General features: G+C 38.2%; 1 protein-coding gene across 1 annotated transcript in view; it reads right to left on the bottom strand.

Moving 5' to 3' along the window:
• LOC126162051 (DNA-directed RNA polymerase, mitochondrial) overlaps window positions 1–17,955 on the bottom strand; it is a 310,992-nt gene that overhangs the window by 135,047 nt on the left and 157,990 nt on the right. The window contains exons 12-14 of the mRNA XM_049918295.1: window positions 9,365–9,486; window positions 9,019–9,234; window positions 254–374 (exon numbers count right to left, since the gene is read on the bottom strand). Of these exons, the coding sequence (XP_049774252.1) occupies window positions 254–374; window positions 9,019–9,234; window positions 9,365–9,486 (459 nt within the window). The remainder of the gene's footprint in view (window positions 1–253; window positions 375–9,018; window positions 9,235–9,364; window positions 9,487–17,955) is intronic.

Here is a 17,955-nt window from a genome sequence, read left to right as displayed (position 1 = left end):
TTATGGACTACTAAATAAAATCAATATTTGGAAAGAGGAATGCTGATGTGTACTTCTCTGTTAGCATATATTTTAAAATATTACAACACATGTTCCGCCAGTACAGTCACTATATACCCTTTAAAGTTAAAACTAGTATTGAACTTTTTCCACATAATTAAGCTTTCATAATAAAGAACTAATCAAGGAATGCAAATAAATTAAGGCAAAAAACAAAACATTTTCAAAATAATACAAACACTTCTGTAAATACCGATTTGTTAACCGTCCATGGTATGGAACCCAACTGACTAAGAGAATCCAATGCTGGAAACAACTGCTGGGGTGGTGATTCTTCAAGCCTCTGCCATTGTTGACATGTCTCTTGAGCTAACCTAAAAAGAGACAATCAAATTAATTTTCATATATAAGATTTTGAGAAGTGTGTATAATACCACAACTGAGATACCTTTTAACTATAGATATGTATCAGCTGCCCTTTTTCATTTAAGTCCTGCAATAGCAGTTCAGAAAATGTACTGAAGAGCTAGCTTGAGGAAGATACTCACAAATCCCTCCATTATACACTCACCCAAGAAAGCAGTGTGGAAATTTCTCCATGTGAAACAGACTGACACCATAACGTGGAATGGTTCACATCTGAATGCTTTTGATAAGAGACTGCTTGCCCCCACTAATTATGATTAATACTCAGTCTGATAAAAATATTATGTATCATATCCTAGTCATCTTGAGTACTAATAAACCGCTTCAGCTGTATTTAGGTCTTTATTTTTAGATCACTACTGGTTTCATGGCACTAAAAGCCAAATCTTCATCTGTGTAACAATAAAACCAGAAGAAAAAACACCCTGACACATCCACTGATATGATATCTTTCTAAAAATACATTAAAATTTTTAAAAAAATTTAAAAAGTCTAATAAAAACAACGAGAAAATTGAAATATTTGTACCCACATAACAGAAACATTAGAGCTGAAAAAGCTTGGAACTTTGTACCCAGCATTCATCGCCCATCAGAACAAAACACTGCTGCAAGGTGGTATGTCATTGAATAAAAAACAACTGGATTCCAATCCAATGTGGTGGACAAGTCCTAAACAAATTATACCATAGTGATTCATTGGTAAGGGGAAAATAAATGAAACACTATTAAGACTTTGATTTGTGGCTAGCATGAAAAACCATGAAGTGGTTGCAACAAAATGGAGAATGTCCTACTTGGACCACACTCCAAATAAATAGCTACTGATGGAAAAGCACAATCTGAACACCACAGTTACTGCTTCTCTAGTTTATATGCAATGGCAAAGAGGGGCCATGGCCGCTGTTGTGTCTTTGAGACGCGAAGAAAGCAAACGGCTCACCTGTAGATGACATGCAAATGCACTGATGCAGCATGGGCTCTACCGAATGATCAGCGGTCTTTTGGGGGACACATGAATGGTGAAAGAGAACAAGGAATATTGGGATAAAAAGCACAAAAACTTATATTTTCTTAATAACGCCCATAAGTTATGCTAGCTTAAAGGAACTCTTGAACATTTAATGACTTAAAAGCGGGACAGCAGATGTATATACTTAGGCAACAAAATATATCTTCTAGCAATGTCCACCGACAAAACCTTAAAATTTTAAATAATTTAGAACTTTAAAATACTGAAAATTACTGTTTTGTAAAACTCTTTCAAAACTTCTTTACGTTTTTTATAATCAAAAGGATCCATGAACGTAGTGAAATTTTGATATTTTTTGAGTAGAGAGAGAACTAGAAATTTTTTTTAAAAAGATTCTTAAAAGGATGAAGTGCAATACCTAAGGTAATAAGGGTGATATGTAGGAAGTGGGTTGGTGAGGTGGGGAGGGGGAAGGGTGAGGAAAATGAAAAGGCCCAGGAGGAAAAAAGGAGAACCAGCGACCAGGTAATGGACGTACAGAGTATTACATCAACTAACTTAAGCAGTCAGAAAACAAAACATATGGCAACTGTCCCTGTTCTATACAGATTATTTTTCAAAAGGTTTTTGTATTTCTTAGCACAATATTCCTTGTTATCATTCATGATTCATCTGTCTCCTCCCCCAGTGCGTGACTGCGTGTAGACCAGAGATGTGATAAGTGCTGTTTTCAGGTTCTACTTTTCCATTTTCCATGCTAGCCACAAATCAAGTCGTAATGGTGTTTACTTATTTTCGCCTTACCAATGAATCACTATTGTATCATTTGTTTAGGACTCATCCAACATACTGGATTGGAAGCTGCCTGTTTTTATTCAATGACATGCAGCCTTTTAGCAATGTTTTATTCTGAAAGGCAATGAATGTTGGGTACAAAATTCTGAGTATTTTCAGATATAATGTTTTAGTTATGTAAGTACAAATATTTTAATTTTCTCATGTAAAAGGTTCTTAATAGATGTTTAACAATTTTTTTTTAAATCTTAAAATAATTTTAGAAAGTTATCATATCAGTGGCCACCTCTAGGTTGTTTTTCCTTCTGGTTTTATTGTTACTCAGATGTTCACCTGAAGGTATAGTTTTAGTGCTTTGAAACTGGTAGCGAGCTAAAAATAAAGGACTAAATACTGCTAAAGCAGTTTATTAGTACCCAAGATGATTATACCTAAGATGATAATTCATAACTGTGGGTGCCCTAGCTACAAATCTGTCCACATATTCCAGTCATTTCCAACATTTTCATTGGATCTTTTTATCGTAATGTATAACAATAATTGAAGTTACTGGACGGAACAAAACATAAACTAAGGAAAATCTATAGCGGACTGATGTGTGGATCATAGACACACGTAACAGGAAATACTTAGTATCTTCCATAAAATACTGTCAACATAAGTAAAAAGGATAAATGTCTAATATCTACAATGAAAATAAAAGAACAAGTACAACATTAGAAGAAATTTTACACTTATTTGAACATTACTTAGAAATCACTGAAATTGAACAGATTCATTAAAATGGAAACATATGGCTCTAGAACCAGTAAAAGAATGGAAAGTGGTCATACATACATAAAAAGTCCCAGATGTGCAGGTTAGTGGATATATTATCAAACAGATCTTAGAATGCTGTACTTCAAGAATGGTTCTGGAAACACCCAAGCTATTGACAATTTACATGCCACTAGCAAATAACATCTTAAAGCTGATTATACTCATTCAGTTAAGATTCTCTAGTTATGACAAACCAAAACTGTTGTAAATAGAGGAGGTTTCAAAACTGGCCACCATTTACAAATGGTTTGTGATAAGTCTCACACACCAGCATGAACAGTGACAACTAAAAAATGCAACACTTGAGAAAACTCAACTTAAAGAATTAGTTCTATAACACTTATATTGAAATAGTATAAGCTTCATTTAAATTTCAAATAAGTACTGTTTCATTATATTTTTCATGCTCATTGGGGCATTTCACATGTATTTTTCAGTAACATAAGCTAAAAATACTGTTTTTCAACTTCTGTCACTTTTCTTGCTTCAGAGTCCAAAAGCATGTAATACGCATTATTTGTGGAGTAAATTCACGGACGTCCTGTAGAAACCTCTTCAAAGAACTGGGTATACTAACTACTGCCTCTCAGTATATTTACTCCTTAATGAAATTTGTCCTAAATAATATATCTCTTTTTCCAACAAACAGCTTAGTTCATACATACAGGAACAAAAATGATCTGCACAAGGACTTAAAAGCACTTACTTTAGTTCAAAAAGGGGTCCACTACTCAGGAACACTCATCTTCAATAATTTGCCAGCAAACATAAAAAATTTAGTTACAAATAAAGATCAGTTTAAAAGGAGCCTGAAAGACTTACTAGTGGCCATCTCCTTCTACTCCATTGACGAATTTTTTAATAGAAACAAATGATGTATTGTATATATTCATACTATTAGTATTGTTATTTCAGCTTTAAAAAAAATTGACATGTTCCATATCCACAAGGATCTCCTCAGCACGGATCTATGGAACGAAAAACTAATCTAATCTAATGTGATATGTGGAAATCTTTTAGCTACTTTTCTCAATAATTGAGAAAGATGATAATGTTATGAGCCTTCCAGTGTTGTATCTGATATTATTTTGGAATTTACAGTCTACTGACAGAAAGTTATATTTCCTTCAGTTTTTCTATTAATTTTGAAACTCTTTGGTACCCTCTGACTCTGACATCATCCAGTTGTTTAACAACAGGCACATTTCTTGTTTGGTTGTTCATTTAAAACCTGCACTGGTATATCAAATGACTTTTGCTCCAGCCATCATTACAGGTACAAGCTCCTGTGCAATTTCTTCATCCACAAATGCCAATTTGACAGTGAGGTTTGTAGGTGGATGAATCTGACAGGTGGTAGAGTCCTTCTGCCTGGTATTCCTTGTAGTTCAAAACAACAGTGGTGGAGACTTCATCAGGAGGTAGGATTTTAATGCTGGGATCAGTTTTTAGGTAGTGGAATGAGGTTCTGTCCAAAGATTTAAGATTAGTTTGAATGCTGAGGAATTTGAGAGAATGGTGGTAAGGCTAGGTTTGACGTTAAGAAATCCTGGAAAGTTACCAGTGGGTGGTGTGGAGGTGGATGATGGATGTACGGAGGTGTGAACTGAGTCACGCTGGTTTCCACATTTGACTTTGGTCGAGTCTGATTGGTAGGGTTGGTGGCGAAAAAATGTTTCCAATGTAGGGACCGGAAGAAGGAGAGAAGGTCTTTAACAAGTCCTTTTGCTTCATTCTCAAATTCAATCATGCATTCAGTCCTCCATGATTGAATTTGGGAGTGGGGAAAAATGACTTGTTAATGACCTTCTCTCCTTCTCCCAGTACCTACAGTACAAACACTTTTTTGCCACCAACTTTACCAATAAGACTCAACCAAAGACCAATGTTGAGCCCTGCCTGACTCAGTTCACTCCTCTATCCAACTGTGATCCACAGCACTGCCCCCCCCCCCCCCCCCCAAAAAAAAAAAACACCCCCCGATAACTTTTCAGAATTTCTTAACCTCAAACCTTGCCTCACCATCACTCCCCAAATTCCTCAACATGCAAACTAACCTTAAATCCGCAGACAGAACCACAATCCACCACCTAAAAACTGATTCCAACTTCAGAATACTACATGCTGATAAAGGCTCCACCACTGTTGTTTTGAACTGCAAGGATAATCTGGCAGAAAGATTCCACCAGCTGTCAGATTCATCCACCAACATACCAGGCCACAGTGACTCCATTCAAGAAATCCAACAGGATCTCCAAACCATCCCCAAATCCTTAGGCCCATTCCAGAACTTCTCCCCGGAATCCACCTCTCTACTCCCACACTCCCACCTTCTACATGCTTCCTAAACTCAATCAACCCAACAACCCAGGATGACCCATTGTCACTGGTTACTGTGCCTCCACTGAGAGAATCTTTGCTCTCAACCAACACCTTCAACCTATCACCCAGCACCCATCCTCCTATATAGAAGGTACCAACCATTTCCTCCACTAATTCTCCACCGGTTTCTGTCTCTTTACCATACAGTGCCCTGCTCATCACTATTGATGCCACCTCCCTTTACACTTGACACCAACATCTCTAATGCCCAGGACCTTACGCAATTGAACACTACCTTTCCCAATGTCCAACAGATTCCAAACCTACAACCCCCTTCCTGCTCATCATGAACAACTATACCCTCACCCACAATTACTTCTCCTTTGAAGGCATTACCTACAAACAAATGCAGGGTATGGCTGTGGGCACTCGCATGGCACCACCCAATGCCCCTATTCATGGGCCATCTAGAGGAATTCTTCCTAAACACACAGAATCCCAAACCCCTCTCTTGGTTCAGATTCACTGATGACATCTTCATGATCTGGATTGAGGGTGAGGGCCCCCTATGCATATTCCTCCTAAACCTCAAAATCTTATCCCCATTTGCTTCACATGGCCCTACTAAACCCAACAAGCTGCCTTCCTCCACCTCAAAGATGACTAAATCAATACCCAGATCCATATCAAACCTACTAACTTCCAGAAATACCTCCACTTCGACAGCTGTCACCCAGTCCATACCAAGAAGTCCCGTCCATAGAGCCTAGGCACCCTTGGCCGTTGCATCTGTAGTGAGGAGCGGTCCCTCTCAGAATACACCAAGGGTCTCACAGACTAGAATTACCCTCCCAAGCTTGTACAAAAAAGAGATCTCACATACCTTATCTCTCCAGTCTCCCACCACCTCCAGAAGTCCCAATGTACAGACACAGAGGAGCATTTCCTTATGACCCAGTAACACCCAGGACTTGAGCAACTGAATCACGTTCTCTGCCACAGTTTCGATTACCCCTTGCCATGTCCTGAAATGACTAATGCCCTACCCACTATCCTTCCCACCCCACCCACAGTGGTATTCCACTACCCACACTCAGTCTTTTCTTTTTACTTCCCTCCTTTTCTGCTAACCCCCTCAAACCCTCCTCCTCCTCCTTCATCCCCCCCCCCCCCCCCCTGCCACGCCATCCACCATCTAACCTCTCTGCTGCACCTAGCTGCCCTACACTCTCTTCACCATGTCCCTGTATACTGCCACATGCAGCACTTTACTGTTTCCCACACCTACCCTACCATCCCTCCCCTTCCCCGCCCCAGCCTCCTCCTTAGACCCATCACCCAGTCACATCTCCCATTATGCACTGTTGCTTGCAGTGTACCTCAGCAACCAGAAACTGCAGTCATGTGTGTCATTTTCTGGCAGTCTTTTTGTGTGCCTATCTGCAACTCAGTATCGCTGCTGTATGGTGAGTAGCAACTATCTTTTCACAGTATTGTTACATTCCATCCTGGATTTCCCATTACTGAAGCTGAATAGGTATATAGCCCATTCAAAGCAGTAACTTTAAGTCTTAATCACAAAGGGATTCAAATTAGTTAATGTTAAACAAATGTAAATGACATTCAAAATCAAACAATTTAAACTCCAGGTTGGAAAATCAACAATATTAGAAAAATAATAGATTGCAGCTCCCTGTGAAGATGACATGTTGAGTTTCAGATAGGTTCTGTGTGTTTTCTTTTCTGAAGATGGCTTTGGCTGAGAGCTAAATGTGTAACAGTCTTTTTGTTGCATTCATCTGCAACTTAACATTTCATCTTTACAGTGAGTAGCAATCTACCCTTTTTCTACCATTATAAAGCACATGCAGGCATTAGAAATAGCTGTTAAAAGAGATACACTAAATATGTTTTGTGTGTAAGATTCCTTTGGGTCCAGTTGGATGGAAAGCTAAAATCAAGTAAACAAATTAAGACTGGAATTGGATTTCAAAAGGCTGTCTTCAAAGAAAATGCCATTTTTTTCAATTCATGAATCACTTTATATAAAATTTTAATGACAAAATATTGGCAACTGGTATTCTCTTTGATTTATCAAAGGCATTTGACAAAGCAGTTCACAGCTTTCTCCTAGATATTCTCAAATATTATGGTGTGAGAGATCCTGCTGGAAACTAGTTTTCACACTTCTTTGAATTTTGTTTAGGAATGTGATGTGAAGCAAAATGTATATATATGTACCTAAATATGTCTCTTCATATTGTGCTTCAAAACTACATAACCACTACTGAAAACGGACCAGTAGTGACCTAAATTTGAAACATGATGTAGACTGATCAAGCAACTGAAGATGAGCTCACAGGACTCAAAATGCAATGTGTATAAAATAAAAATCCTGATTTGTGACTGAAGGCAGATTTTTCTTTATTTTACAAAAGTAATACAGTCACAGAAGCAACACTGACAGCAATGGAAAAAATTAAGGTGGTGGAGGCACAAGCACTCTCAAGTCTGCCAGGCGTCACTAAAAAATTCTGACATAATTTGGAAGTGAAGGGGTGATGCTTTCTCTAGCTGAAGATAGGTATCCTCTGCGAATTACAGTATGAGAAGTTAGAGTGCATGTTTGAGCAGTGTGATCCAGTATTATTCATCAAGACAGACAATGGCAAATATATCGGGAGTCTCTTTCATCCTAGGTAAACACTCTCCACACGAGAATACCTTGACTAACAGCCTGAATGTTGCTTGCTGGCTTTGAGCATCCAATGGTGGTGGTACAGTGCCAATGGTAATCTAAATGGTCTGTTACATATGGCGAACAGAGATATTAGAATGGGGTGGTGACCTTGGTGAAATATTTTTCTCGGGACTCTTTAGTTTTGATGTATCATGTGCACTTTTACCAGCCCGGTTTTGGTTTTTTCAAAGTGGACTGTAAAGAAGACAACTAAGTTTGAGTTTTTCTCTACAAAATATGACAGCACTATCTCAATGTCGGCACCTGAGTGACAGTACTACCTCAGTGTCTGCTACATGCTACCTGTAATAATTTTTACAGAATATTCTGAACAGTAACTACAATGTAACAACATATTAACAATTGGATTACTTAACAGGTATTTTCAAGCACAGAAAACATAGTGAATGTACTCATTCCTCTTGCAGCTGCTGAAAATATTTACTGTGATTACAGTTTCAACATTTTGTTGTTTTCAAGCATACTGAAAGCAAGCAGTGTTATCATATGAAACACTGTTTTAGTACTCACGACATGGATTATGCTTACATGGTTTGTGGAAGCTAAGGGAACACTTATACCACCATATGTATTTGCTTTCAGACAGCTGGAAGCTATGTTTCAGCATGTTACAACTTAATGTTTCAAAGTGAGCCTTAACATCCCATGTAAGAACTATTTATGCTTTCAGCTTTAACATTCTGTTCTTTTATTTTAATGACAGCGAGTGTATCACGTAGTGACTAGGTTTGCTTTCAGAATGGTTGAAAATGACAAAATGTTGAAATTGTATTAACAATAAATAGTTTCAACAACCACAAGAAGAATGGCGATAATCAACAATTGCATAAATGCTGTGAACCCAGACCTCTTCAAAAAAATATAAACCCTAAAATTCTTAAAATTAAATTGTCAAATGAAAACATAAAGCCATGACATCATACCGTATAACACTGGCTTTGGCTACCAAGTAGCCACCAGAAGACACTGATGTCCATGGTACTGGGGGACACAGCATTGGAATAGTTGTTACATCGAACACCAGATCGGCTTGTGCAGCACCACGAAACAGACGTGACAACACTGGGTGTGGTTTCACCTCTTCCTTCAGAATACGGCCATGATAGCGAAAAAGTGAATAAAATGCTGGCAGGAGATGCCTTTGTAAACAGAAAAAAAAGTTCATTAATCTGTTTACATTATTATTATTATTATTATTATTGTTATTGTTATTGTTATTATTATTATAAAACTTCATGAGCTAACTCAATACAGTTATTCAATACTTACCGTGTTTTGCTGTTAGTCTTTGTAACGTTCACATCAATTTTTATATCTTTGAGGATAATATTGTACAAGAATTTCCCCAAATTATTTAATACATTGTTTGGCCAAGCTTTCTCTGCAGCACACTGTAAAATATTTTAGGGAAATATGCATCAGTATTAAGTATTACTAAAATATAAGTTCAGAGGAAAGAAGATATTCAACATGCAGTCTCATATAAGAAACTTGTCCATTAACAAGTAGACCCCATGCAGCACTGACAGTATGAAAATTAAAGTAATTGTCTCTTAGAACAGCTACATCACTTATATTACAACCTAAAGTCATCAGCAACCCAAAGATTGGAATGAACACTGTAGCACTCTACTAGCCATAATCCTATTGTCCAAAGGCCTAGAATACTATCGTCTGTCTACAACTTGTAAATTAGCTGTATGGGGGCACACAGCTTATTATGGAATCCAAACCATGACACACGTCTGCAGTTTTTTTTTTTTTTTTTTTTTTTTGTGCAAATAGAGAGAGGATAATAAAAGTACACAAAGTGTCCAAAGTCTTATAGTACCCCAGTAAGCCCTTTGTACAGCATACAACAGACAAGAAACTCAAATCCACTGAGGTAGAAACTGAAGCTGCATCTGAGATTACTTGGACAGGACTCAGTACCGGGGTGGGCATAAAATGATAATTAGATCTTTCTATCACCCATTAGACTCATCTTCTGATGTAACAGAAAACTTTAGAGAAAACCTCAACTGACTTCTCCCACCATACTGTAATAATTGTTTGAGACTTTAATCATCCAATAATTAACTGGCAAAATTACAGTTTTGTTAGTGGTTGGTGTGACAAGACATCCTGTGATACTTTACTAAATGCCTTCTCTGAAAACTACCCTGTGAAGATAGTTAGGAACCTCACTCATGATGGAAATACACACATCAAAAAAAGTTTTGCATCATTCCGGTTCCCAGAACTCCTGAAGATAGACATTGACTGTGGATATTGTATCACAGACACAGACTGTTCAGAGATGTCACTTAACCTGTCCAAAGATGTAAACAACCATGCATGAGCAGCGCCTATTAAACGGATGGGGTCCGACAGCCAATCAGTTCCAGTCATTCCACCAGGAAGGAAGTACAAGGCTCACATTGTCTGTAGTTCAACATGCTTAGACGGTCAATACCGCGGTTTGATCATGTCTGCATTGTTACTTTGTGCCAGGAAGTGTCCAAGCGTCTCGGAGTGAACTAAAGCGATGTTGTTCGACATGGAGGAGATACAGAGAGACAGGAACTGCCGATGACAAGCCTTGCTAAGGCCGCCCAAGGGCTACTACTGCAGCAGATGACCGCTACCTACGGGTTATGACTCAGAGGAACCCTGACAGCAACACCACCATGTTGAATAATGCTTTTTGTGCAGCCACAGGGCGTCGTGTTATGACTCAAACTGTGTGCAATAGGCTGCATGATGCACAACTTCACTTCCGACATCCACAGCGAGGTCCAGTTTTGCAACCACAACACCATGCAGCACAGTACAGATGGGCCCAAAAACATGCCGAATGGACCGCTCAGGATTGGCATCATGTTCTCTTCACCGATGAGTGTCACAAATGCCTTCAACCAGACAATTTTTGGAGAGTGTTTAGAGGCAACCCAGTCAGGCTGAAGACCTTAGACACACTGTCCAGCGTGTGCAGCAAGGTGGAGGACCCCTGCTGTTTTGGGGTGGCATTATGTGGGGCCGACGTACGCCGCTGGTGGTCATGGAAGGCACCATAACGGCTAAACAATACGTGAATGCCATCCTCCGACCGATAGTGCAACCATATTGGCAGCATATCAGCAAGGCATTCTCATTCAATTTGCGCCCCCATCGTGCACATCTTGTGAATGACTTCCTTCAGGACAATGACACTGCTCTACTTGAATGGCCAGCATGTTCTCCAGACATGAACCCTATCGAACATGCCTGGGATAGATCGAAAAGGGCTGTTTATGGACGATGTGATCCATCAACCACTCTGAGGGATCGACGCTGAATCCCCCGTTGAGGAGTGGTAAAATGTGGACCAACAGTGCCTTGATGAACTTGTGGATAGTATGCCATGACGAACACAGGCATGAATTAATGCAAGAGGAATTGCTACTGGGTATTAGAGGTCCCAGTGTGTACAGCAGTCTGGACCACCACCTCTGAGGGTCTTGCTGTATGCTGCATGCAGTGAGTGGCTTTCATGAGCAATAAAATGGGCAGAAATGATGTACAGGTTCTGGAACTCTCGGAACCGAGGTGATGAAAAACATTTTTGATATGTGTATATAGGATCTAATGGTAGCAAATAGACCTGGCCCCTTTGAGGGTGTCCATATCGAAACTGGTATCAATGATCATGATGCGGTTGTGGCAGCAATGATTGCCAAAGTACAAACGACAATTACAACAAGCATAAAGATACACATGTTCAATAAACTAGATAAAAAATCAGTAGTGTCATATCTCACAGAGGAATTTGATAAGTTTCAGCACAGGGCAGGAGCTTGTAGAGGAACTCTGGCTCAAGTTTAAAAGAATAGTTGACCATGCACTGGATAAATATGCACCCAGTAGAACAGTTTATAATGGGAGGGAACCTCCATGGTATACAGTGACTGTAAAGAAACTTCTAAAGGAACAGAGATTACTGCACAACAGGTGTAAACAAATCATAGGGTTATAGATAGAAAGATGCTGAATGAAACTCATTTGGCTGTCAAGAGAGCAATGCATGATGCCTTCAATGACTACTGTAGCAGAATATTGTCAAGTGATCTTCCACAGAAGTTAGTCTTCAGTCCTTAATTGTTCAAATTTAACAAAGCTCCAGAGCCCAATGGAATCCCTGTCACATTCTACACTGAATTCGAGGCTGAGTTAGTCCCTCTTCCAACTACAATCTATCATAGATCCTTCTAACAAAAAACTGTGCCCAGTTCTTGATCACACCTGTCTACAAGCAAGGTAGTAGAAATGATCCACAAAACTACCATCCAATATCCCTGACACCAATTTGTTGTAGAATCTTAGAACATACTCTGAGCTCAAACATAATGAGGTATCTTGAACAGAATGACGTCCTCAATACCATCCAGCATGGATTCTGAAAACATCGATCATGTGAAACCCAACTTACATTTTTCTCTCACATCACACTGAAAGCTTTTGATCAAGGCAGTCAGATAGATGCAGTATTTCTTGATTTCTGAAAAGCATTTGACTCAGAACCACACCTACACTTACTGTCAAAAGGTTGATCATATAGAGTATCGAGTGAAGTCTGTGACTGGATTGAGGACTTTTTGAAGGGGAGGACACAGCATGTTCTCTTGGATGGAGAGTCAACATCAGATGTAGAAGTAACTTCAAATGAGCCCCAAGGAAGTGTGTTGTGACCCTTGCTGTCCATGTTGTATATTGATGACCTAGCAGACAATATTAACAGTAACCTCAACCTTTTTGCAGATCATGCAGTTATCTATAATGAAGTACTATCTGAAAGAAACTGCATAAATATTCAGTCAGATCTTGGTAAAATTTCAAAGTGGTGCAACTTGCTTTAAATGATTGAAATGTAAAATTGTGCATGACACAACATGAAAAAAAGTACTATTCTATGACTGTAATATCAATGCGTCACTGTTAGAATCAGCCAACTCATACAAGTACCTGCGTGTAACACTTTCTAGGGATATGAAATCTAATGATTACATAGACTCAGTTGTAGACAAAGTAAGGTGCAATCAGTCTACAAAGAAGATTGCTTCCAAATCACTCATGCTACCAGTTCTAGAATATCGCTCAGGTGTGTGGGACCTGTACCCGATACGACTTGCAGGGGATATTGAACGTATATAGAGAAGGGCAGCATGAATGGTCACAGGTTTGTTTAATCTGCGCGAGAGTGTTACAGAGATACTGAAGGATCTGTATTGGAAGACTCTTGAAGATAAACGTAAACTATCCTGAGAAAGTCTATCAACAAAGTTTCAAGAATCAGCTTTAAATGATTACTTTAGGAATATACTACTACCCCTTAAGTATAATCACACAGGGGTCATGACAATAATACCAGAATAATTACTGCAAGCAGAGAGGCATTCAAATAATTATTCTTCCTGCGCTCCATACGTGAATGGAACAAGAAGAAACACTAATAACTGGTACAATGGAAAGTATCCTCTACCATTTGGTTTGCAGAGTATAGATGTAGATATAGACAGACTTGAAGTAACAAAATATGTCTGAGACCCTTCTCACAGCACTCATTTTCACTGAAAATACTTATTTAAATATTTTGAAAAAGATGCAGTGAATCAAACTCTATTGTCTCACCACATAACTAGTTAGTAAATAAAGGTTAAATATTTAATGGAAACAAACTGACAAACATATAAGCATTAGCAAAACATGCTGTTTGCATATCATCATCTACCATATAAATATAGGAAAACAGTGTTGTGTTCAATCGCTTGATCTGCTTACTCATATTCTTCTGGCACCAACACTTAAAACATTGTGTGACTGAAAGCATATACTGTAGGTGTTGCACAAAAACACTCTTACTGTGTGCTAATTTCTTCTGCTGCTGCCTATAATTCTCATTTCATTACACACTCAATACCTTCCTCTCTTGCATCTTTGCTCCATTTTTTTGTATCACTGATGACATATTTTCTATTTAATTCAAAACAAAAGAATACTTGTGTCAAAAAGCTATGCAAGTACATTAAATTACCTTGCAGCTCATGGACACTGTCATTTCAGTTCCATTTTCACTTTTCATGTTCTTTTACATAAACAAACTTGTTTTTCAATGTAATTTACTCTCTACAAAATAAGCTGATGACACAAAGAGTTCATTTTACAGCAGAAAGTTGTTGCACTGCTTCTATCTTTTAAAAGAATCACTATAGTGAGTATGGTTTAAATAAGAACAAAATGGAGTGACCGTCAAGTCTAAGTCAAAGTCAATACAAGTCAAGTCAAAGAAAGCAGTTCCAGCATCAGCACTATCATATCTATTTTCTTTCCATGTATCATGCTCATATTTTTGAACCACTGTTCCCGATCTCATTAAAGTTGTAGTAATAAATTAGTGGAAACTATGTACAAGTAATGTGTTACACAAAAATCTGATTTATATTTACCCATATTTGCAACCAACAAAACAAGTACATTTAAGAAGGCAAAGCTTTTTAATGTTTGAAATAGTATGTAACATTCCCTTTTTTCTGAGTATGTTTATCATATGTCAACAAAGGAAATCTTCAGCAAAATAAATGGTGGTCATAATGCTTTCTTTCAAAACATTAGCATGAAAGTGAAAGTAAATGACACAAAACCTCAACAATATACTTTAAACCTCTGGGCAAGTGAGACTACTATCCATGTACTTTTTCTTTTCCTCTTAGCTTTTGAAGCATTATTCAACAGAAGTCAGAAAACTAACTAAAACTGGGCAAAAGGCATGGCTGTTTCACTGCCTGGCTAACTTAACTGTGAACATATACTTCAGCACATTTACAGCCAGATCACCACAATTAAATTCGTCCAATTATAATTTTGTATTTTTGTGAGACCTGTATTGAAACAGAGCAGGAGTCACCCCAAGTCACAAAAATACAAAACAACCCAAATTACTGAGACGAGGGGGCAAGTATTTTGCTATTTGATTAACAAAACTTATATTTTGAGATACAATAGCAACTACAGTTTTCTTTTTTCCAATGGATTATATACATTTGTAACTACATTTGGTGGTTTGTGAACATAGAAGTACAGTGTTATAGCCCAAGTCAACGTTCACAGTGAAACTCCTCCCCCCCCCCCCCCCCCCCCAAAAAAAAGGGCTAAATTTAAGGCTGTAACTATTGAAACAGTGCTGTTTCAATTCTACTTTATTGTAAACATAGCCAAACAATGCTTGAAATCCACTGTCTTGGCAGACTTTTACCCCAAATTTAGACAATTTAGGGGGCTGTAGTATATTCCTAGAGTAATAATTTAAAGCCAGTTTTTGAAACTTTGTCAGCTGACTTTCCTGGGATAGATTCCCTCTATCTTCAATAGCCTGTCAGTTCAGTTCTTTCAACATCTCAGTGAAACGCACCCATGGATCAAACAAACCTGTGATCATTCATGCTGCCCTTCTCTGTATACGTTCAACATTCCCTGCTAGTCTTACTTGATACAGGTCCCACACACTTCAGCAATATTCCAGGGTGTGACACATGTGTGATTTGAAAGCAAGGTCCTCTATATACTGATCGTATCATCAGCAAAAAATCTGAGGTTACTATTAACACTGTCTGCAAGATCATTAACATACATGAACAGCAAGGAACCCAACACACTTCCCTTGGGTACACCTGAAATTACTTTCACATCTGTTGATGACTCTCCATCCAGAATAACATGCTGCATCCACTCTAACAAGAAATCCTCAATCCAGTCACATATTTCATCTGAAACCCTATATGATGCTCCTTTTGATAATAAGCATAGGTGTGGTACCGAGTCAAATGATTTTTGGAAATTGAGAAATACTGCATCTACCTGACTGCCTTGATCCATGGCTTTCAGGACATCTGTGAGAAAAGTGAAAGCCGGGTTTTAAATGGTATACGTTTTCGAAATTCATTGGGGTTGACATGAAGGAGGGTGTTCTGTTGCAGATAGCTCATTATGCTTGAGGTCAGAATATGTTCTAAGATTCTATAACAAATCAATGTCAGGGATGTCGGACGGTAGTTATGTGGAACACTTCTACTACTCTCGGACAGACATGACCTGTGCTTTCTTCCAGCTACTGGGCACAATTTTTGTTCAAGGGATCTATGATTGATTATAGTTAACAGAGGAGCTAACTCAGGCCTATTATGCAACAGTCTCTGTTTCTTTAGAATTTCTTTACAGTGACTGTATATCATGGAAGATCCCTTCTATCATGATCTGTCCTACTGGGTACCTATCTATCCAGTGCATGGTCAACTGTTCTTTTACACTTGAGATATAGTATCTCAACATGCTGCTGTCCTGTACTAAATGTTTCAAGATTTCTCAATGAGATATGACACTACTGCTTTTTTATATAGTTCACTAAACACATAATCTTCCTGCTTGTTTAGTTGAGCTCTGTGTTTCAGTATTCACTGCTGCTATAACTGCCTCAAGGTCACTGATATTTGTTTTGAAGAGGAATTCCTCGAAGAGGTCAGTTCTGTATGTTGCCATCAGATTTAATATACTTACATGACGAGTGGGGTTCTGAACTGTTATTGAGCAAGGGGGCTCAGTTGTTAGCATATGGGACTCACATTCAGGAGGATGGCAGTTCAAACCTGCATCTGGCCATCCAGATTTAGGTTTACTGTGATTTCCTTAAATAACTCCAGGCAAATGCTGGGATGCTTCCTTTCAAAGGGCAGGCCTGATTTTTTTCCCCATCCTTGACACCATCTGAGCTTCTGCTACATCTCTAATGACTCAATCTTCCTGTCAAGTTCAGGGAAGTTTTCAGAGAAGGCATTTAGTAACATTTTGCACAATGGATCACTTACTACTAACAATACTATAATTACAACTGATTGTTCAATGATTTAAGTCTCTCCCAATGATTACAATATGATTGGGGATCTTAAGTACAAGCGAACTGAAGTTTTCTCTAAGGTTTTTGGTTTCAGTGATTCTGTTAGCTCTTTGTTGGCTGTATCACTGAAATTGATGTCTATTGACAGACATCAATCATTCATTGCAATAAATTCAAAGATTTCATTGAACTTGCCCAATGGTTTAATTCTGTTATTTTTCATATTTAATGCAAGTCACAGAACTGAATCTTGTTTGTGCTGAAGTTTATGGTTCTTATTGAATAAGGTACACATAGTTTTTACATAATTCTTTGTCTTTTTCATTTTTTATGACTAAGACATACTTTTTCGATGAAGAGCAAACCACATTACAATATTGTCTGCAGTGCAGCTTTTGTTTTCTTCAAAATTATACTTCTCCTTCCTCACACAAGGTACTTTCATTTTATATGTTAAGCATCCATTTCCTTTACCTTTACTCACATTATCCCCTTTTTTTTATGGAAAAGTAGTATCAAATACTATAATTAATAAGGAACTAAATGTGTTGTCTCCATTGATCTATCAGTTTTTAGGCCCTCTGCAACAATAATTTATTATCTGGGCTCATGGTTAAAGAAAGCACAGAAGCTTACTGACAAGGGAAAGAATATTGTTTCTCATCCAAAGGAAGTGTGGAAGCATACTGACAAGGAAATAAATGTTGAAAAACTACAAAGAAGGTAAAGAGATAAGGGTTTAACAACCTGTCAACAATGAGGTCATCAGAGAGAAAGCAGAAGTTCATATCGGAAAAGTGAATCAGCAATGTCCTGTTATTTTTGAAGCAATAATCCTGACATTTGCTGTGCGTGATTTAAAGAAATCATAGAAAAAAAAAAGTGGGTGGCGGGATAGGGATTTGAACCATCATTCTCCAAAATACAGCTCCAATGTCTTGCCACTGCATGATCTTGG

Source organism: Schistocerca cancellata, chromosome 2 (genome assembly GCF_023864275.1).
Source record: "Schistocerca cancellata isolate TAMUIC-IGC-003103 chromosome 2, iqSchCanc2.1, whole genome shotgun sequence".
Classification (NCBI taxonomy): Eukaryota; Metazoa; Arthropoda; class Insecta; order Orthoptera; family Acrididae; genus Schistocerca; species Schistocerca cancellata.
This window is presented reverse-complemented; position numbering and strand designations above follow the sequence as displayed.